This window comes from Podarcis vaucheri (assembly GCF_965113315.1).
Source record: "Podarcis vaucheri genome assembly, chromosome: 5".
Taxonomy (NCBI): Eukaryota; Metazoa; Chordata; class Lepidosauria; order Squamata; family Lacertidae; genus Podarcis; species Podarcis vaucheri.
The window spans coordinates 37733072-37750010 of record NC_138763.1 but is presented as its reverse complement, the minus strand read 5'-3'; the positions used below and the strand labels follow the sequence as shown (position 1 = coordinate 37750010).

The 16939-nt window shown below is 43.2% G+C and overlaps 1 protein-coding gene across 1 annotated transcript in view; it reads right to left on the bottom strand.

The window, feature by feature from the left end:
- Positions 1–9834, bottom strand: part of BOK (BCL2 family apoptosis regulator BOK) — a 30509-nt gene extending 20675 nt beyond the window's left edge. The window contains exons 1-2 of the mRNA XM_082221964.1: positions 9560–9834; positions 7547–7919 (exon numbers count right to left, since the gene is read on the bottom strand). Of these exons, the coding sequence (XP_082078090.1) occupies positions 7547–7775 (229 nt within the window). The 5' untranslated portion in view covers positions 7776–7919; positions 9560–9834. The remainder of the gene's footprint in view (positions 1–7546; positions 7920–9559) is intronic.
- Between the last annotated feature and the right edge of the window lie 7105 nt (positions 9835–16939).

The following is a 16939-nucleotide window of genomic DNA, read 5'->3' as shown; positions in this document are numbered from 1 at the left end:
GGGAACAGCTGTATCTCAGTGGCAGAGGGTCTTTGTTGCATGCAGAAGGTCTCACGTTCAATCCCCAACAGCTCCTGGTAGGGCTGGGCAAGTGTGAAACCCCGAGAGCTGCTGCCAGTCAGTGTAGAAAACACTGAGCCCGATAGACCAATAGTCGTGTCTAATTATTCTCTTGTTACACAGCCTCATGCTTGCAGCTACTTTATGACCGCTCCTTTATCTGGGCTTTCAAAAAGCAAACAGGGATATAAATAATAAACGTAGTCCCAAATGTGTTTGTGCTAGACCAGTGCACACTCCTGGTTATAGTTCTAGGGCTTTTCTGCAAAGCAATTTTACTAGGCAAATGGGGGACGGACGGACACATATTTGTTTCTCTTTGATTGTATACTTTCCATGCACATTTCCTCTAGACTGTGCTTCAGTTACAGGATACTCCAGTTAACTGATTTGATTAACACCCTATGCCTTTTAAAATGTGGGGTTTTTTTGGGGTGGTGATTATTGGGTTGTTGTTTTTATTTTGACTATATATTTTGTGGTTTTATATTTTGATTTTGCTCTGTGAACTACCCTGAGACCTCTAGGTATAAGACAGTATATTAATAATAATAATGATAATGATAATAATGATAATAATAATACTGCATCTTCCGCTGACACCATCTGTTTGTGTCACGAGGGGAAGCTGCGCTTGTGGATGCTTTGTGGAATGTGGATGTGCAATAGCATTTACTGGATATTGCGCCAGATATTGCACAAATATTAGCAAGTAGTTGGAGGACGTCTCTTAACTAATCTTACACATAGGAGCATGGCCCAGGCCTTGGTCCAGTCACCATCTCTATCAGCCTAATCTACCTTGCCAGGTGACTGTGAGGCTAAAATAATAACAAGGTTGTCATGATGTAGACATTAGTACTGTGTAGATGGAACTGCATTCATTCAGGGGTAGGGTGAATCTGGTGTAGGTGTGTATACAGGATGAGCCTCAGCTCCTTTGCATTAGCTTCTCATCTAATTAAAGGTAAAGGTAAAGGTACCCCTGCCCGAACGGGCCAGTCTTGACAGACTCTGGGGTTTGTGCGCCCATCTCACATCTATTGGCCGGGGGCCAGCGCTGTCCGGGGACACTTCCGGGTCACGTGGCCAGCGTGACAACGCTGCTCTGGCGAGCCAGAGCCGCACACGGAACGCCGTTTACCTTCCCGCTGGTAAGCGGTACCTATTTATCTACTTGCCCCCGGGGGTGCTTTCGAACTGCTAGGTTGGCAGGCGCTGGGACCGAGCAGCGGGAGCGCACCCCGCCGCGGGGATTCGAACCGCCGACCTTTCGATCGGCAAGCCCTAGGCGCTGAGGCTTTAGCCCACAGCGCCACCCGCGTCCTTCTCATCTAATTACTTCTGACCAAATAAGGATGACTTTATTTGCTCAGAAGCCAATTTGTGCCTGGGCCCCATGCCTCATATGTAGGGCCATAGCTAGTGGGTGGTGAGGTGGGCCCCTGCCAGGGGTGCAGGTGGGGCGGCCACAATATCGGATAAAAATTTGTCCATAAATAAAAATATTGATTATTGCCTCATAAGAAAAAGTTTTAAATAGAGGGTGAATTGAATGGGTGGGGGGGGGTTTGGAGAAGTGGTGGAAAGAAGAGCTTTTTTGTCTGTGGCTAGGGGGCGCAAGCTGGACGGTTCTGCCAGGGGCGCAAGATCACCTAGCTACGGCTCTGCTTATATGTAACTAGCCACAGCATTGCATTCATTTAGTCTCATTAAGGACAGTAAAAAGTGTTGATTATTTGCCATTCATGCAACCATCTGGCACTCTCTATTAAGCCAGCATTTAAACAGAAAAAAATCCAAGTTTTTGGAGAAACCTGCAAGGAAAACATTTGACCCTCTGAAGGGCTGGATTGTTCCATGTTATCTGACAAAAACAGAAAGGAAATGTGGTTTATATATGCACAAGCCTGATAAGAGGGAACATTACCCACTGGTGAGGGAGGGGGGCTCTCTGCACTAGGAATGGGGGATTCCTTCTGAGATATGGGAAAGAAGGGAGGAAGTTGAGGATAGCTGTTTCCCAGCAGAGAAGCACATTGCATGTGAAGGAAGAATAGCGCATAGTGTAAATTGGTAAAGGTTTGTTCTACATTAGCAATGCTGTAAATTGGTTGGAGTACAGGCTCCTGTGGTCCCCCCCCCCCCGTATGAGCACACAAGCAGCTACACTGTGGCATAATGCTCACATGATCACTGGCCTTTGAAAAATATTTATTATTTGTATGGCTGAGATTTCAAACACATTAATGTGTCTAACAGTTAGCATGACTCCCCCTTTTCTGGAGTCTTCTTCCCATTAGTCTACAAAGCGAGTGGGCAGGTGAATAACAAGGTGCAAAAACAGAGACAGAGAGACGGGGGGGAGTGGTTCAATCCACCTTTGGCTCTGCCCCCACTTCTGATATGTGGCCCACAAAAGAGTGTGGCCCTTGGCAGAAAAAGGTTGCCCACTCCTTCTCAAGTACATACAGTGGTACCCCAGGTTACATACGCTTCAGGTTACAGACTCCGCTAACCCAGAAATAGTGCTTCAGGTTAAGAACTTTGCTTCAGGATGAGAACAGAAACCGTGCTCCGGTGGCGTGGCAGCAGAAGGAGGCCCCATTAGCTAAAGTGGTGCTTCAGGTTAAGAACAGTTTCAGGTTAAGAACGGACCTCCAGAACGAATTAAGTACTTAACCCAAGGTACCACTGTAGATGAATGATAAAATAGATTGCAAAGTGCTCCAAAAGCATCTCTTCAGACTGCATAAGTGGCCAGTGAAATGGAAAAGCTGTCGAGTGCAAGTGTAAAGTGGCATACATTGAGCCAAAATAATAATAATCCTGATTTCACATATATACACTGATGGGGCCTGGACTTGTAGTGACCACCCAGTAAAGAGATCTTGAGGTCATAGCAGTTAGAGAAGTGAAAACGTCAAGTCAGTATGTGGTCTAATTATGGGTATATCTGCCAATTATGGTTTCTCTCAGGTTATCAACTTTCTAATCTGAAGCTCAGTTCTCCATATTTCTACATCAATTTGTGAACTGGGGGGGAAAAATCTCTTGAAAATTCACTAGCATTTTAGTGTAAAATTATCCTGATATATAGACATCTGTATGTAATTTTGCCGGATAGACACATTTTTGCAATGCATTTCCCCCTGAAATAATTTCATTTTTATGGACACTTTACCACAGTATATGCATTTCTGTGCACTATACTTTGCAGGAGAACTGCACTGCAGAATTCGGAGAAGTGCAAATTTTGAAGAACGATGACATTTCAATTTTCATATTGTTTCAGAAAGTGCAAATTAGGTGGGTTTGCCTTTCAGTGCAAATGGATTTGGAATTATCCCCCATCCCTGTGTGGTAGTTGCAAAGAGAAAGGCAAGCTCCATGTCAGAGTTCTCTAGGAAAGGGATTGACAAATGAAACTGCCCATACTGCAATACCTTTATACAAATCTATGTGTGACCAAAGAGCTCAGACTCAATGTCCTTTTAAGTACGCCCCGGAAATCTCTCAACTTGCCTGGGAAAGTACGCAAAACAAAAGCTTTTGTTGTCGTGTACGCTTGCTGACATCTGCCTATAATAATCCACAGTGAGGGACTCTTGCCAGCTATGACTGTTAGTGTAACAGCTCTGGAAAACGCAGGTGCCTTCCCTTCTGCCTGAGAGTTACACTGAGAGGGAGCAATTGCCCATATGTCCTGCTTATAGGTTTTGCAAGACACATTTTTGGTTGTCCACTGTAGGAAACAGAGTGCTGGACTAGATAAGACTTTTGATCTGCTCCACCAGGGCTCTTCTTCTCTTTCAGGTGTGACGAACCTTTGGCCCTCCAGATGTTTCTGAACTATACCTCCCATCATCCTTGGCCATGCCTGTGGAAGCTGATGGGAGTGGTAGTTCAGAAACAGCTAGAGGGCCAAAGGTTTCCCACAACTCCTATACAGCATGTTAGAAACTGCTGTGCGATTACTGCGTAATAAAGGACCGGTGTCTATAAATTATGATAACAGGTAAACATGGACATTCTTATACATAAGGTACGGGAAAGAATAGCACACTCATCTCAAGATCTGTTGAGCTTTTCCCTCCCAAAAGAATAGCCAATACTGTGACATTTATAAGGCGGTTCACTGGGGAGATAGGCCTACGCCTAACCTATCGCACGTATATTACTGTATGTCTCTTTGCCTATGCTTCAGCACTGGACTGCTTCCAAGTAATTGCCCTTCTGTTCACTGAGAATTAAGGCATCCATTCAAAAATTTGATAGGAACTCCAAACACACAAGGTGTTCCCCAGCCGCTCTCACCAAAGCTGGAACGAGTCAGACTTGTTGCACCACTTGGCACGGGCTACAAAAGCTTAAGGCCACCATATTTCGTACACATTGTTGAGAAAGAGCATGAATACAGCATGGCATCCGTAACCATATAGGGTTGTTTACAGCAGAAGGAAAAGAAAGGCTCAGTGGGGGGTGGGGTGGGGAGGTGGTGTTTCCCTCAAGCCTTCTATGAATGTTTTGATTTCAAGCCACATTGCTTAGATGGAATGCCAAGTTATTGTACCCATAAGCCAAATCCTACTCAAAACGTTAGCAGCCAGGACAATTGCCAAAGATTCGCACCACAGCACTTGCACTGGCTTTCTGAAACACTCACTGCCACCCGTGTATCTAAAGGATGCAAGTCCCACACTCTGGCCTCAGTCTTGGAGGGAAATTGATTGGGTAAATACACACACACACAAAAGTGTAGGAAGAGCAACAGGGAGAGAATAAAGAGCAAAGGCAGTTGATGGAGAGAACAGCAAGAAGGCAAAGGAATGGCCCAAACAAAAAGGAATACAAGTCCCACTGGAGATGAGGAGAACAGTTCTGAAAAGAACTAAAAACTGATGTGATCACCTCTACAAGGAAGTCTACATTATGCTCCAAGGTCTCAGCCTGAAGGGAAGACTTTGAAAGCAAAGAATGAGAGGTGGATTAAAACCAGCTGTCCAAAAGTCCAGAAACAGACATTTAAAAGGACAGCTGTTAAGACTGGTGTTCCCACTGCATTTTGATGGTATCATTATCAGTGCTGTGTATAACCTCTTCATAAATATGCCAAAGCTGCATACTCAAATAACCTTGAGCAAACAAAAATGTTTAATTTGTCCTTTTTAGGGAAGGCTTTGATGCCTTCTCTCTCTCATTCTTGTAGATGGAGGAGACACTGGGATACGCAGGGGATTGAGGGCACAAGGCGAAGGGGACGACAGAAGGCGAGATGTTTGGACAGTGTTCTTGAAGCTACGAACATGAGTTTGACCAAGCTGCAGGAGGCAGTGGAAGACAGGAGTGCCTGGCGTCCTCTTGTCCATGGGGTCACGAAGAGTCAGACATGACTAAACGACTAAACAACAACAAAAGCATTTGGCTTATGGAGGCTCCTTGTGACAACATTTCAGAACCTTGTCAGAGGTTCTCAAAGATGTCATCTTTTAAAAAAACATTTGACAAATAAAGAAGCCCACTTTTTCTAAGAAACATTTTGTGCAGGACAGAACCCCACAGCATCGAACTATTCCTCTCCAGAGTATCAAGATACCAAAACATTGCAAAGGTAGGCCATTCGGGTCTTTCAGTTATATAACTAAATACCTTAAGTGCACAGTATGCTGCTATTTATTGCTGTAAAAAATCTGAACAAGCAAAAATGCCAGAACAAATTCCCATCTTCGTACAAATCTCCTTAGCCAAGAAATTGGCTTTTCAAATACTGACTTGGCAAGTGTCAACAGTGATACCAAAGCCAAATGACAGAGAGAAAAGAGATGTATAACTAGTACTATCAGAGGCGGATTTAGGGTGGCACAACTGGTTACCCAGCACAGGGCGCTGAGCCAAGGGGGCGCCATCCCGCCTCTTTCCCAAAGCCTAGTAAACACTTGCTTCAGGAAGGAGGCCTGAGAGCTCTGACAGGGTCCCACAGTCTTCCCACCTCCTTCCCCATGCTTAGTTATCGCTTAGCCAGCTTTGGGAAGGAGACGGGAGGACTGTGGGGTGTGCATTGCAAATGTTGGCCTTGCATAGGGTGCTGTTACTGAGGTCTGTCCCTGGTACTATAATCTCACATAATGTTTTCACAATATAAAGCCAAATGACAGCTGATTGCCTGCAGTGCTTTGGAAAAGTGGGGTGCAACTATTCTGACTGCAGAAAATTCTTGCAACTGAGTAGAAATCTTATTTCAGCATCCCTTATGCTCACCATCTGTCATAATCGAGGGCAACTGAAAGCACAAGTTTACTGTTCACAAATGAAGATGCAACACTAATCTATTATGGGCAGGTTGCTAAGCAAATGCCAGAAGGGATTCTAGCCTCAAAAAGTCTTATCTTATAGGCAGCAATTATTTTTCAGGGTATGATAGTGGCATCATTGCTTGTGATGTGCACATGTATTTCCTTTGTCCCTGGTTAAAAAATTTTTGAGCACAGCAAAATGTTCAACGAGAATGATACTATCTTGAGTCAGATTCTATAGAGTAGTACAACTGGAGCATGGGTAACCGACATAATAACACCCCGAGTTGCGGACTAAAACACCCATTGACTATACAAGTCGAGGCTGATGGGAGTTATAGTCCACAACATCTGGAGGGCATATAGCTATATCTCTGAACTAGACTAATGAAATGTTATTGTACCTGAGAACAACAGAGGGCGCAGCAGAGTGAACTCTATCTGCTCCCATCCTTCCTTCCTCAAATGGACACCCATGTCAAGTTCCAAAGAGTAGGCTGATTGTTACTCCCACCCTTCCCCTTGTTCCAAGGGGTCGTATTTTTGGTTTTTAATTATCTGCAGAGCTATTTGATTGTTTGTTGGGTCTTTCTTTCTTTCATTCTTTCTTTCTTTCTTTCTTTCTTTCTAAAAAGTTTATATTTAAATGTGCCCTGCATGATTGATACAAAGACCAGCCAATCAGCTCTGTGCACAGCCCTGGTCTATGAACAGAGGAAGTGGATTTATAAATGCATACTGGATGGCCAATCAATGATGCAAACAAGGAAAACAAATTTCGCTTATGCTCAATCCTAGGAAGATGGTATATATGTTTCTGATGCTGATGATATTTTAAATTTGTATCCCACGATGTCTAGACTGCAACAAGTTCACTTCCCCAGTGGGTTCACAGTTTAAACTATGTCTGTTCACATACTGTCATCACTTTTTTCCAAGCACTCATGGGCAATGAGGAGGTCCAGAAGTCTGGGCTGAGCTTACCACACACTTCTGATTCTACAGGCACGAGCAGTTTTAGAGAAATATGACCAAACACCATTCACCTGGATGCCCTACCAGAAATTAGCACGATTGCAGGGGATTTGTTTGCCGAGCCTTTCACTCAACAGCATCTTCCCCCTGATCCAGGCAGAAATCCCAGGAATCCAACCTGCCACCCTCACAGAGGCACTGACAGTTTCAGCACTTACCTAATCTTAGAAGTATGTTGGACACTTCTGCTAACTTGCCACCAGGAACAGGTGTGCTTTGCTCAGGCTTGTTCCAGCCAATTCCAGCCCGAATCAGCCTGGAGTGAATGAAGTCTCTGCAGAGCACTTTGGCCTGCGATACAAGCTCCTTGTCTGTAGGAGTCCGATCAAACACTTCCATGACTTCTGCAGCAAAGACAGAAGAGCGGCGCAGAACCTCCATCTTCATCACCTAGCCCCAAGCAGGCAGGGTTGAGCAGGCATGAGGAATGAGCTAGTAGTAGGATGCCTCCAGGGAAATCTACAGCTGGCCAGTGGTTCACTGTGATCCTGATTCACTGCAGCTCTTGCCACGAATGCTCTTAGGGGCTGCCTGGTTGATAAAGAATATTGAAAAATCCATGAACTCAAAAAAAGTGCACAAAAGGAATATCCAGGCATCCAAATCTCAGTGTGAAGAGCGGATGATGTTGTATTTTAATACTTAACACTATTTATGCTGGAAACGGAATCACATCACAACCTTATACATTTTTTACTCAAAGGAAGTTCCCCTGTGTTCAATGAGGCCTACGCAAACATTGGTGCTTTAGTGATTCTTGCAAAAATAAAAGCAAAAGTAAACACCCCAGAATGCAAATCATATCTTGTAGGCTGCAGGACATCTACAAGAGCAAGGGGGGATGCTAGCAGAATTTTTACAAATCTAATGCTATTTCTTACAGACCCACTAGCCCCCTTTAAGAATTAGCATAGCAGACGTTAAATTTGGTGAGAATCTCGAAGTAATGTTCAAAGACAGATACTCCCATCTTGTATTGTTGTTTTTTTGTAACAGAGAATAATAAAGTAACCACCGAAGAATACAAAATCCCAGTGGCAGTAAAAACAGCAAAAAAATGTGCACACCAAATCACATCATCCACTCAACCAAAATATGGCTGTCTGAGAAATAAGGATCTCAACAAGCTGTCTCCCTTGGCTTCTTCACAGAACAAGAACTGTCACCCCAGACTTTATCCTCTGGGCATGTATGAGACAGACAGACAGACAGAACACAGAAACCTCGAAAGGGTTTTTGTTTGGTGCGATAAGCACACCAAATTCTTGATCTTAAGTAAGAAGACATTATTATTGCATCAATGTTGTCTCACAGATGTTATTAATTTAAAAATCACAGAGCTGCAAATAAACCTCTCCAGTTGTGTCTGGTAACTAACTCCCAGCCCCGAGCATCGATTTAGCACATCCCTAACAAAACAACTCATAGACAAGATATGAAATTCTGGCTTGACAGTTTGGTTTAAAAAGGGGGAAAGAGATTATGTTTTGTATTTTTCCTCTATGAACCTTAATAGAATTTATTTACAAAATGAAATTCCAGCTTGACACAGGAAGCATCAATGGAAAGACCAGCATAGCTCAGCAGCAGTCAGAGCACATACCCCATGTGCACCAAGATTCAATTCCTGGTGGAAAGACCACTGCCTGGGACCCTGGACCAAGACTGGCTGATGGCCTGACAGCAGAAGAGGCCGAACCCTGACAAGAGGACCAAGAGGTTCCGCAGAGGTTTCCGGCAGGACATAAAACAAGTTGGGATTTACCTAAATGTCTCTAGCAGCAAGCTGTGGCATTTGCACCATCCTTTCCCTATTTCATACTGAGATTTCTTTTTGGTCCCCTAACAGGATGAGCAGAAAAGCCCTAAGCATTCATTGAATGACAAGAGAAAAACAGCCCACCCACTCCACACCCAGAGAGACACAAGGGCCTAAAATGAGGGTCAGAAATAGCATTGGGGCATCAAACAACCGCTTGAACCTGATTTGGCGGGAAATACAGGTCAATCAACAATGCAACGTTTTGCTCAGAAGTTAGAAACCTAGCAAGGTACACACATCAGCAACAGGAGTCCTGGGATGGGATGGCCTATTCTAAATAGGGCATGAGGAAAGGAAACAGCAAATAAATCCAAACCATCAAGTTTTTCAGCTTTATAAAGCCATTTACCTTTGCAGAGCATTTCCACCCACAATTATCTGCAGATTGGCTTCGTATGTTTTTGTATTTTCCTTGGGAAGAACTTGCCCCTTTCTCCAGGGCCTGGGCTGCACAGAGACTATAAGGATGCTGAGCTGCTGAAGCCACGCTGCATTTGCTTCTTCCAAAAGACCTGGAGCCACGGTCCCGCTCTTCTTGCAGCCTCCTGTGCCGCTGTCAGCTCTGGCTCTGCTCTTTTTCAAAGGGAGGGGGAAACCAGCTTCTAGCAGTAGCCTTGTAAGGAAGGTGGATTAACTAGCGGGAGGAGTTGAATCTGGTTAGAAAGAATCTGCCCGCCCCTTTCTCCTCGTTCTTAAGGAGGCACCAGGGAACTGTGCCGGGCAAGGCTGAGAGTGGCTCTTGGCGTTGCGACACCAATGATCTTGTTGAAAGGGGCGTCTAGACATGATGGAGAGGGTTGCAAGCCTCTCTGTTCCTCATCTTTTAAAATGAGGAAACAGCAGCCCACTTCAAAGGGCTGCTGGCAGCCTTTTGGTTACCTAAGGTCAATGGGTTTTTTTTATAAAAAAAATATGTTTAGGGATACTCTCATTTCCCTACTCATATTGAAATACTGCCCTTCAATGAGGCCAAACTTAGATTCACAAAATGTTTAGGGGTATACGTACCCCTGCGTTCCCCACCACAAAAAAGCACTGCCTATGGTAATGTAACCTAAGGTAACTGGTGGCAGTGGCGTAGCGTAGCAGGGGGGGCCCGGCCGCACCAGGCGCAACATCTGGGGGAGGCGCTCGCTCGCACTCGCAGCTCTCTGCCCCTGCCTGGCTCACTCACTCTCTCTCACTGCAGTGCTGGCTGTGCGAATCCACCGCCCACTGTGGAGGGGGTGGGAGCCAGGCGTGCGGTGCGGAGAGAGAGCGAGGGACTATCTGGGGGAGGGACAGTGCAGCGGCCGCCCAGCGCAGCGCTGAGCGCGGGAGAGAACCACACCAGACCAGACCAGGCAGCAGCAAGAAGAAGCTGGCAGCAGTGGCAGGTTAGGGGTTAGGGGGCGCAAATTACTTGCCTTGCCCCGGGTGCTGACAACCCACGCTACGCCGCTGACTGGTGGATCACTGCCTCTTTCCACAACTCCCCCTGGACCTATTGCCAGAGCCACTAACTCAAATACAGTGGTACCTCTGGATGTGAACGGGATCCGCCGCTTCCGCACGATTCACCGCTTCCGCACATGTGGGTGACGTCATTTTGAGCGTCTGCGCATGCCCGAGCGGCGAAACCCGGAAGTAACGCTCTCTGTTACTTCCGGGTTGCCGTGGAGCGTAACCCGAAAATGCTCAACCCAAAGCTACTTCAACCCGATATATGACTGTAGCCCTAATGGGTTTTTGCTGCTCATCTCCCCATGCCTGAGAAAAGTGTGCATTTTGAAGGATGGCTCTGTTGTGGTTCACATCCTCTTTCAGAGAGCATGAATTCGGCAAGTTTGTTTTTAAATGCAAACTGAATGCAATTTCTCCTCCATTCCTATTTCCTATCAATCGTTTATTCACCCCATGCTTTTCAGCGTATTTCCCCATCACCTTCCAAACCACAAAAAGTCTAAGTGTGTTTGTTGCAATAGGGTGACAGAGCACGTTATTCCACTTGAATTGTGCAAAGCTAAATTTCCGTTGTGTGCTTGAATTCTTCCCACAAAATATACAAGCTGGAGGCACCCGTGTGAAATCGTATGTTCATTTAATGACAAGAGGCAGTGCATTGCTGCTTTAAGAAAACCCAACAACAATCTGATTTAATTGAGCACTCCAGTGGAAGGTAAAGGGAACACTGAACCTTCAAATAACTGGAAAATAAAATTACACCTAACCAAAGGTTCTTCAAACAGTGCTGGCATTGTTGCAATTGTTGCATTTCACCACTTAAAAATAATAACCACCAGATGAGCACCCTTATGCTAACATTGTACAGTGTTACAGTGCGTAGCCTTCAGATATTTTTTTAAAACATACATGTAGGGGGCGGAGAAGTGGGTCATTGTCAGTTATTACATTGCAAAATATATCTGACGATTGTTTGTGGTTATGGCACAGCCACAATCTACACAGTAAACACCAACACAAATAGTGTGCTCTCTGGTGGAAATACTACATTCTCAGAATTTTGCAATGCACTTCTCCTGCCAAGTAATGTGTACAAAAATTCACATACTAGGGTAAAGTGTGCATATAAATGCATATATTAGTGAAAATAACATAAATGCATTGTGTCAGGGGAAATTGCTTACAAAAATGTGTATAGTATTCAAAACTGCATTAAGATGTGTTTATTAGGATAAATTTGCGTTAAAATGCTGATATGTTTTCATGTGGATTATTTTTACTGGTTTGCAAACTGCTGCAGAAATGTGAACTAGATTTAGGATAATAATAATAATAATAATAATAATAATAATAATAATAATACAACTTTTGTTTGTATTCCGTCCTCCCTGGCCGAAACGGGGCCCAGGGCGGCTAACATTAAATATATAATATTAATATAAAATCAAACAATAATTACCTCCTAAAAACAAGTCAGGATCAAATTAAAATCTAATTAGATGGCTTTCTGCAGTGTTAGGGTTGAGAGTGAGAAATTGAGGGAACTGAGAGTTATTCTTCTTCATTACATATGAATTCAAGCTCTGTAGCATGTCTCAGATACTATACGTACTGAGTCCTAGCCTCTGCCTGCCACCTCCACCAAGGGTTAATCAAACATGTCAAGGGAAGACAGGCTACATTCTCATTTCAAGCAGGCCAGTCACTGGTTGTCCTCTATTGCCATGTGGACCGATGAGATAGGCATGAGAAATTCTTATCATTGAACGTCACACAGGATTTGATGGACACAATCTCCTTCATATCTGTAATGTGAGAAAACAAAACGGTGGATTATAAATTTACATCCTGCTTATTTACAGACTTGAGAAAGCCACACAAACTACAATGAAACATTTTTAGACATAAGTGCATTCAGTGTACCTTCCTCCTTCAGTTATTTGGCACATATAATATGAAAATGTTAAAAGGCATGCTTAGAAAGAATTCTACAGTTACAGTTATTCTTCTGTGTACTGTATAAGACTAGTTTCCCCCCCCCCCCTAAAAAATAATGTCAAAAATTGGGGGGCATCTTATACATGGATAGTGCCAAGGGTGGATTTTCTTAAATCAGAGTCCCCCAAAATAGGGGGGTATCTTATACATGGGGGCATCTTATAGACAGAAAAATACAGTAAATGCTGACCATGCAATACTAAGAATGCCTCAGTGAGGTACATGGTGTGGGCTTCTCCAGTGATATCTTCTTTTTTGGTCCGAAGTTGTTATTCACATCAATTTTGTAATGGCAAAATCATCAATATTTTCAGATGTTCATTGTACTTTTAAATTATATTCATGTAGTATTGGGATAGATGTGAATTTCATAAGCCCTTATGGTTGCTAAGAGACTTTTACTTTTGAGCCTGGAAAGATAAATACCCACCATCTATTACACAACATTCTGAGGATCTCATGGCACTGGCCACAATATTTCATATTGATGTCAATTTTTTGTGGATACCTTGCTGGATATTTGGAGGGCTTATTTTAGCTTATATGTTTAAAATGTAAGCACTGCTGGTTATTGTATTCAGAATTTGAACTGATTGTGGCTTATTTTTTTCTTCATTAAATTAGCAAATAAATAATAATAATAATAATAATAATAATAATAATAATAATAATAGGAAAAAAGAAAGGATTCTCAAATAGAAAGCCGCATTCACCCCTCTCTTGTTTCTCCTTCCTTCCTTCCTTCCTTCCTTCCTTCCTTCCTTCCTTCCTTCCCAGGAGACTGTGGTATAAGAGTCTCTCTTGCCAGAGATCTGAACCATCATCTTGCAGCAGGCCTTTGATATTAAGCCAAGGGCCACATTAAATTGAACTGAGGGCCACATGCAATGCTAGGCTAACGTATTGCCCACTCCTGATGTAAATAAAGAGAACCCTCACACAGAGACACTGCCCTTTTGTTTATTATATCTTTTTAGAAGGACTGTTCACCATGACTGCTGAACACAGTGCCTCTGGCTGATCCTGTTGTATAACATAGTTCAACTACTCCCCATATTTCTTGTTGGAATTCAGGTCTTGAGGGGGAAACTTGGCCACCCACATGGCGCTTGCCCTCATAACCGTGCACAAAGCCCCCAGGATTCCTAAGAATGTGACTAGATCAGATGAATCAGCTTCTTCTTGGCTTCTCTCGCTACCTTTTAAAGGCAGGAGTGCCCTGGTGAGTTAATAACACAAATGAATGGAAATAACATGGAAAAAGAATAGCAAAGAAGGATATTAATACTGTACATCTTCCCCCCCTCCCTTTTGCTTAGGACTTGAGGAATGCTTTTGGAAGTTACGATTTTTCCCAGTTAAGTTATTCCAGCATTCCTCAACCTGGTGCTCTCTTGCTGGCTGGTCACAAAACATCTGGATGATTCCATGTTGGGAAAGGCAGACATATCTTCTCTCATTTCATATTCATAGACACACCGACATTTTCAAAATTACATCTTGTTTTAATGTTGGAAGAGCTGGCCTGGGGGGAAAACACTTGAAGAAGAAGAAGAAGAAGAAGAAGAAGAAGAAGAAGACAACGACAACATAGCTAAACAGGACCTCCTGTATGTGAGAGCCCTTTATATTATTTCTTAACTTTCTGATATGTCATATAAGGCTGCTGGAATATATGGGATTACTTTTTGCCTTTCCTTTCCAGGAAAGGATGATATGTTGGTATAAGAAACAGACAATTATTATTGTGTATGGAGGGTTGTTTTGTAGCTATCTTAAAATCTGTCACAACAAGGGCTCACATCAGTGGTGAACCTTAGCATCTCAAATTTCAGTGGCGCTCTGTGCAATGCCCAAATCCACCCTCCCTCCTGCCTCTCACCTTCGGTTGGACTTCATAGCTGTGGCACTTGCTGCAGTGCCCCAGAAGCTCTGCTCCCGGTATATCCAAACCAGTCACACCCCTACCTGTGCCTTTGCCCACCGCTTGTGAGGAAGACATGTTTGAAGTTGGCAAACCCCTTCATGAGCCTGTTGTTATAGTAGATAGTGCTTCTGACATAGATGTGCACACATGAGATCACACATGCATGCTCCTTGCTTTCCCCATTGATCCCTTTTGCAGCTTGTAAAACACGACAACTATCCCTGTTTACCAAGGTAGGGACAATCCTCATTTTTGTTACCTGTCCCTTGGGAGAAGAAATGGTGCCTATTTTGTCCGTATTTTGCCTTTGGGAGGAAATTATTTGTTTATTATTTCTACCCTACCTGTCAGTCCTCAAAAGGGTCGTGAAGTGGCTTACATTTCAAAACGATGCAATGCTACATTATATATTTGATGCATTAAAATAATAATAATAATAATAATTTATTTATACACCAAATATATAAAATACATTAAAAACACAAAATCAAATGATTAGTTTAAAATACAATTCAAATCACATTTAAAATCAAAATAAAATTAAGTGGGAACCCACGAATCATAACCGTAGGGGTAAGGAATTAAAATTTCACCAGGCCCGGCCACTCGTGCTGGTCCTTGAGGCCTGGGACCTCTAAAGCATTGTTGTTTGTGGACTGTAAGGTCCTCCACGGGGCATACCAGGAGAGGCAGTCCCGTAAGTACAAGGGTCCTAGGCCGTATATGCAATAAACATAGAAAATAAATGTTGTGGAAACCATCCATGCAGTCTGTGGAGTATTTCAGGTTTCAGGCTCCTTCTTTGGGGTATCTAAGACTGCAATCCTGCACACACTTACCTGGCATTAAGTCCCACTGAAATCAACAGGACTTACTTTCAAATTGGAGTGTGGAGGATTATGGTGTAGAAGTTAAATTTCTGAATATGGAGATGATTCCATCTTGATTCTAGCATGCACACATGTAAATGCTTGTCCATGGACACAAAATACCACTCTGCTGCTTTCCTTCTAACTAACAACCCATAGCTGCTTATTCAGACAGTAAATGTTGCTCAACAGGTTGGAGTTGCAGCTGTTTTTTAATAGATAGTAAGTGTGGAAAGGTCCTGTTTGTATGTAGGTATTCATATTTATTTATTATTACCTTCATATTCTACCTTTCCTCCAAGGAGTTCAAGGTGGCATGCATGGTTCCCTCCCTCTCCTTTTTATCTTCACAACTGCCCTACGAGGTGGGCCAGGCTGAGAGACAGTGACTAGCCGAATACAGTTGTGGTTTATTCCCTGCAACTGGTATTCAGAGGTATACAACATTGTAAACTGCCTTGTGATCCTTGGGTGAAAAAATAATAATGATAATAATACTGCTTCTGACAATGAAGGTAGAAGAACATAGCCGCCACTGTAACATTTAGTTAAAATTTAATTATTTACAATTTTATATCCCACTTTTTAACCTGTAAACAGGTTCTCATGGCAGCTTATATAAATTTAAAAATGCACAGTAAAACAAATATCAAAGCTTGCTTTTTTTTATAAAAAAAAAGAGCAGTCAAAATACAGCAATCTACAGCAACAATAACCCAGCAACCATTTTATGTCAGATAGAACTGTCTAAACAGAAACCTCTTAATTAGTCCTTGGAAAACACTTCTGTCCCAAAACACATGTTCTTCCACCATCGAGATAGAAAGACTTTGGGGCAGAAATCCAGCAGAAAGAGGCCCTCAAATGCACCAGGTTTGACTTGCCGCATTTTGGTAAACATGTGAAGTAAAACACATTGCCATCTAAAGAGCAGAAGCAACTGAAATACATTAAGTTTAAATTTTGCTAATTGCAGCCCTGAATACATAGCTTAAGCATCAGTCTGGCTATGGGAGTGTTTTTTATTGGTGTGGCATCCAGAACAATTTTACTGAAATAATTGCCTTCCACTCCTTCATCTCTGCAACTGGTCTGCATGGAGACAGACAGAAAGACGAGCTTTGAAGTGTGTGAAACCACTTGCAGAGGTGGAGATGAGAACCGGCTTCAAACCCATTTCTCTCTCTCTCTCTCTCTTGTCTGCAGGGGCAGCAGCCTCAGGGCAAGGAGAGGCAGCAGCTTTCCTCACTGCGTGTCCTGGGCTTCTTGGCAATGTGGAGACAGGTAATTACAGTATTAATTTTTTCTACGTGGGTAGATTGTGTTAGCTAGCACCCTGGGGCATTTTCAAAAGGTCACTGCACAGGTGTGCATCACTGCACTCAGCACTCAAGGCTTCAGTATGAGACAGGTAGGAAAGCCCATAACTGTGCTGTTAAATTCATAGTTAAATGATGATGGCATATTGCATAACCACATAAGAACGTAAGAG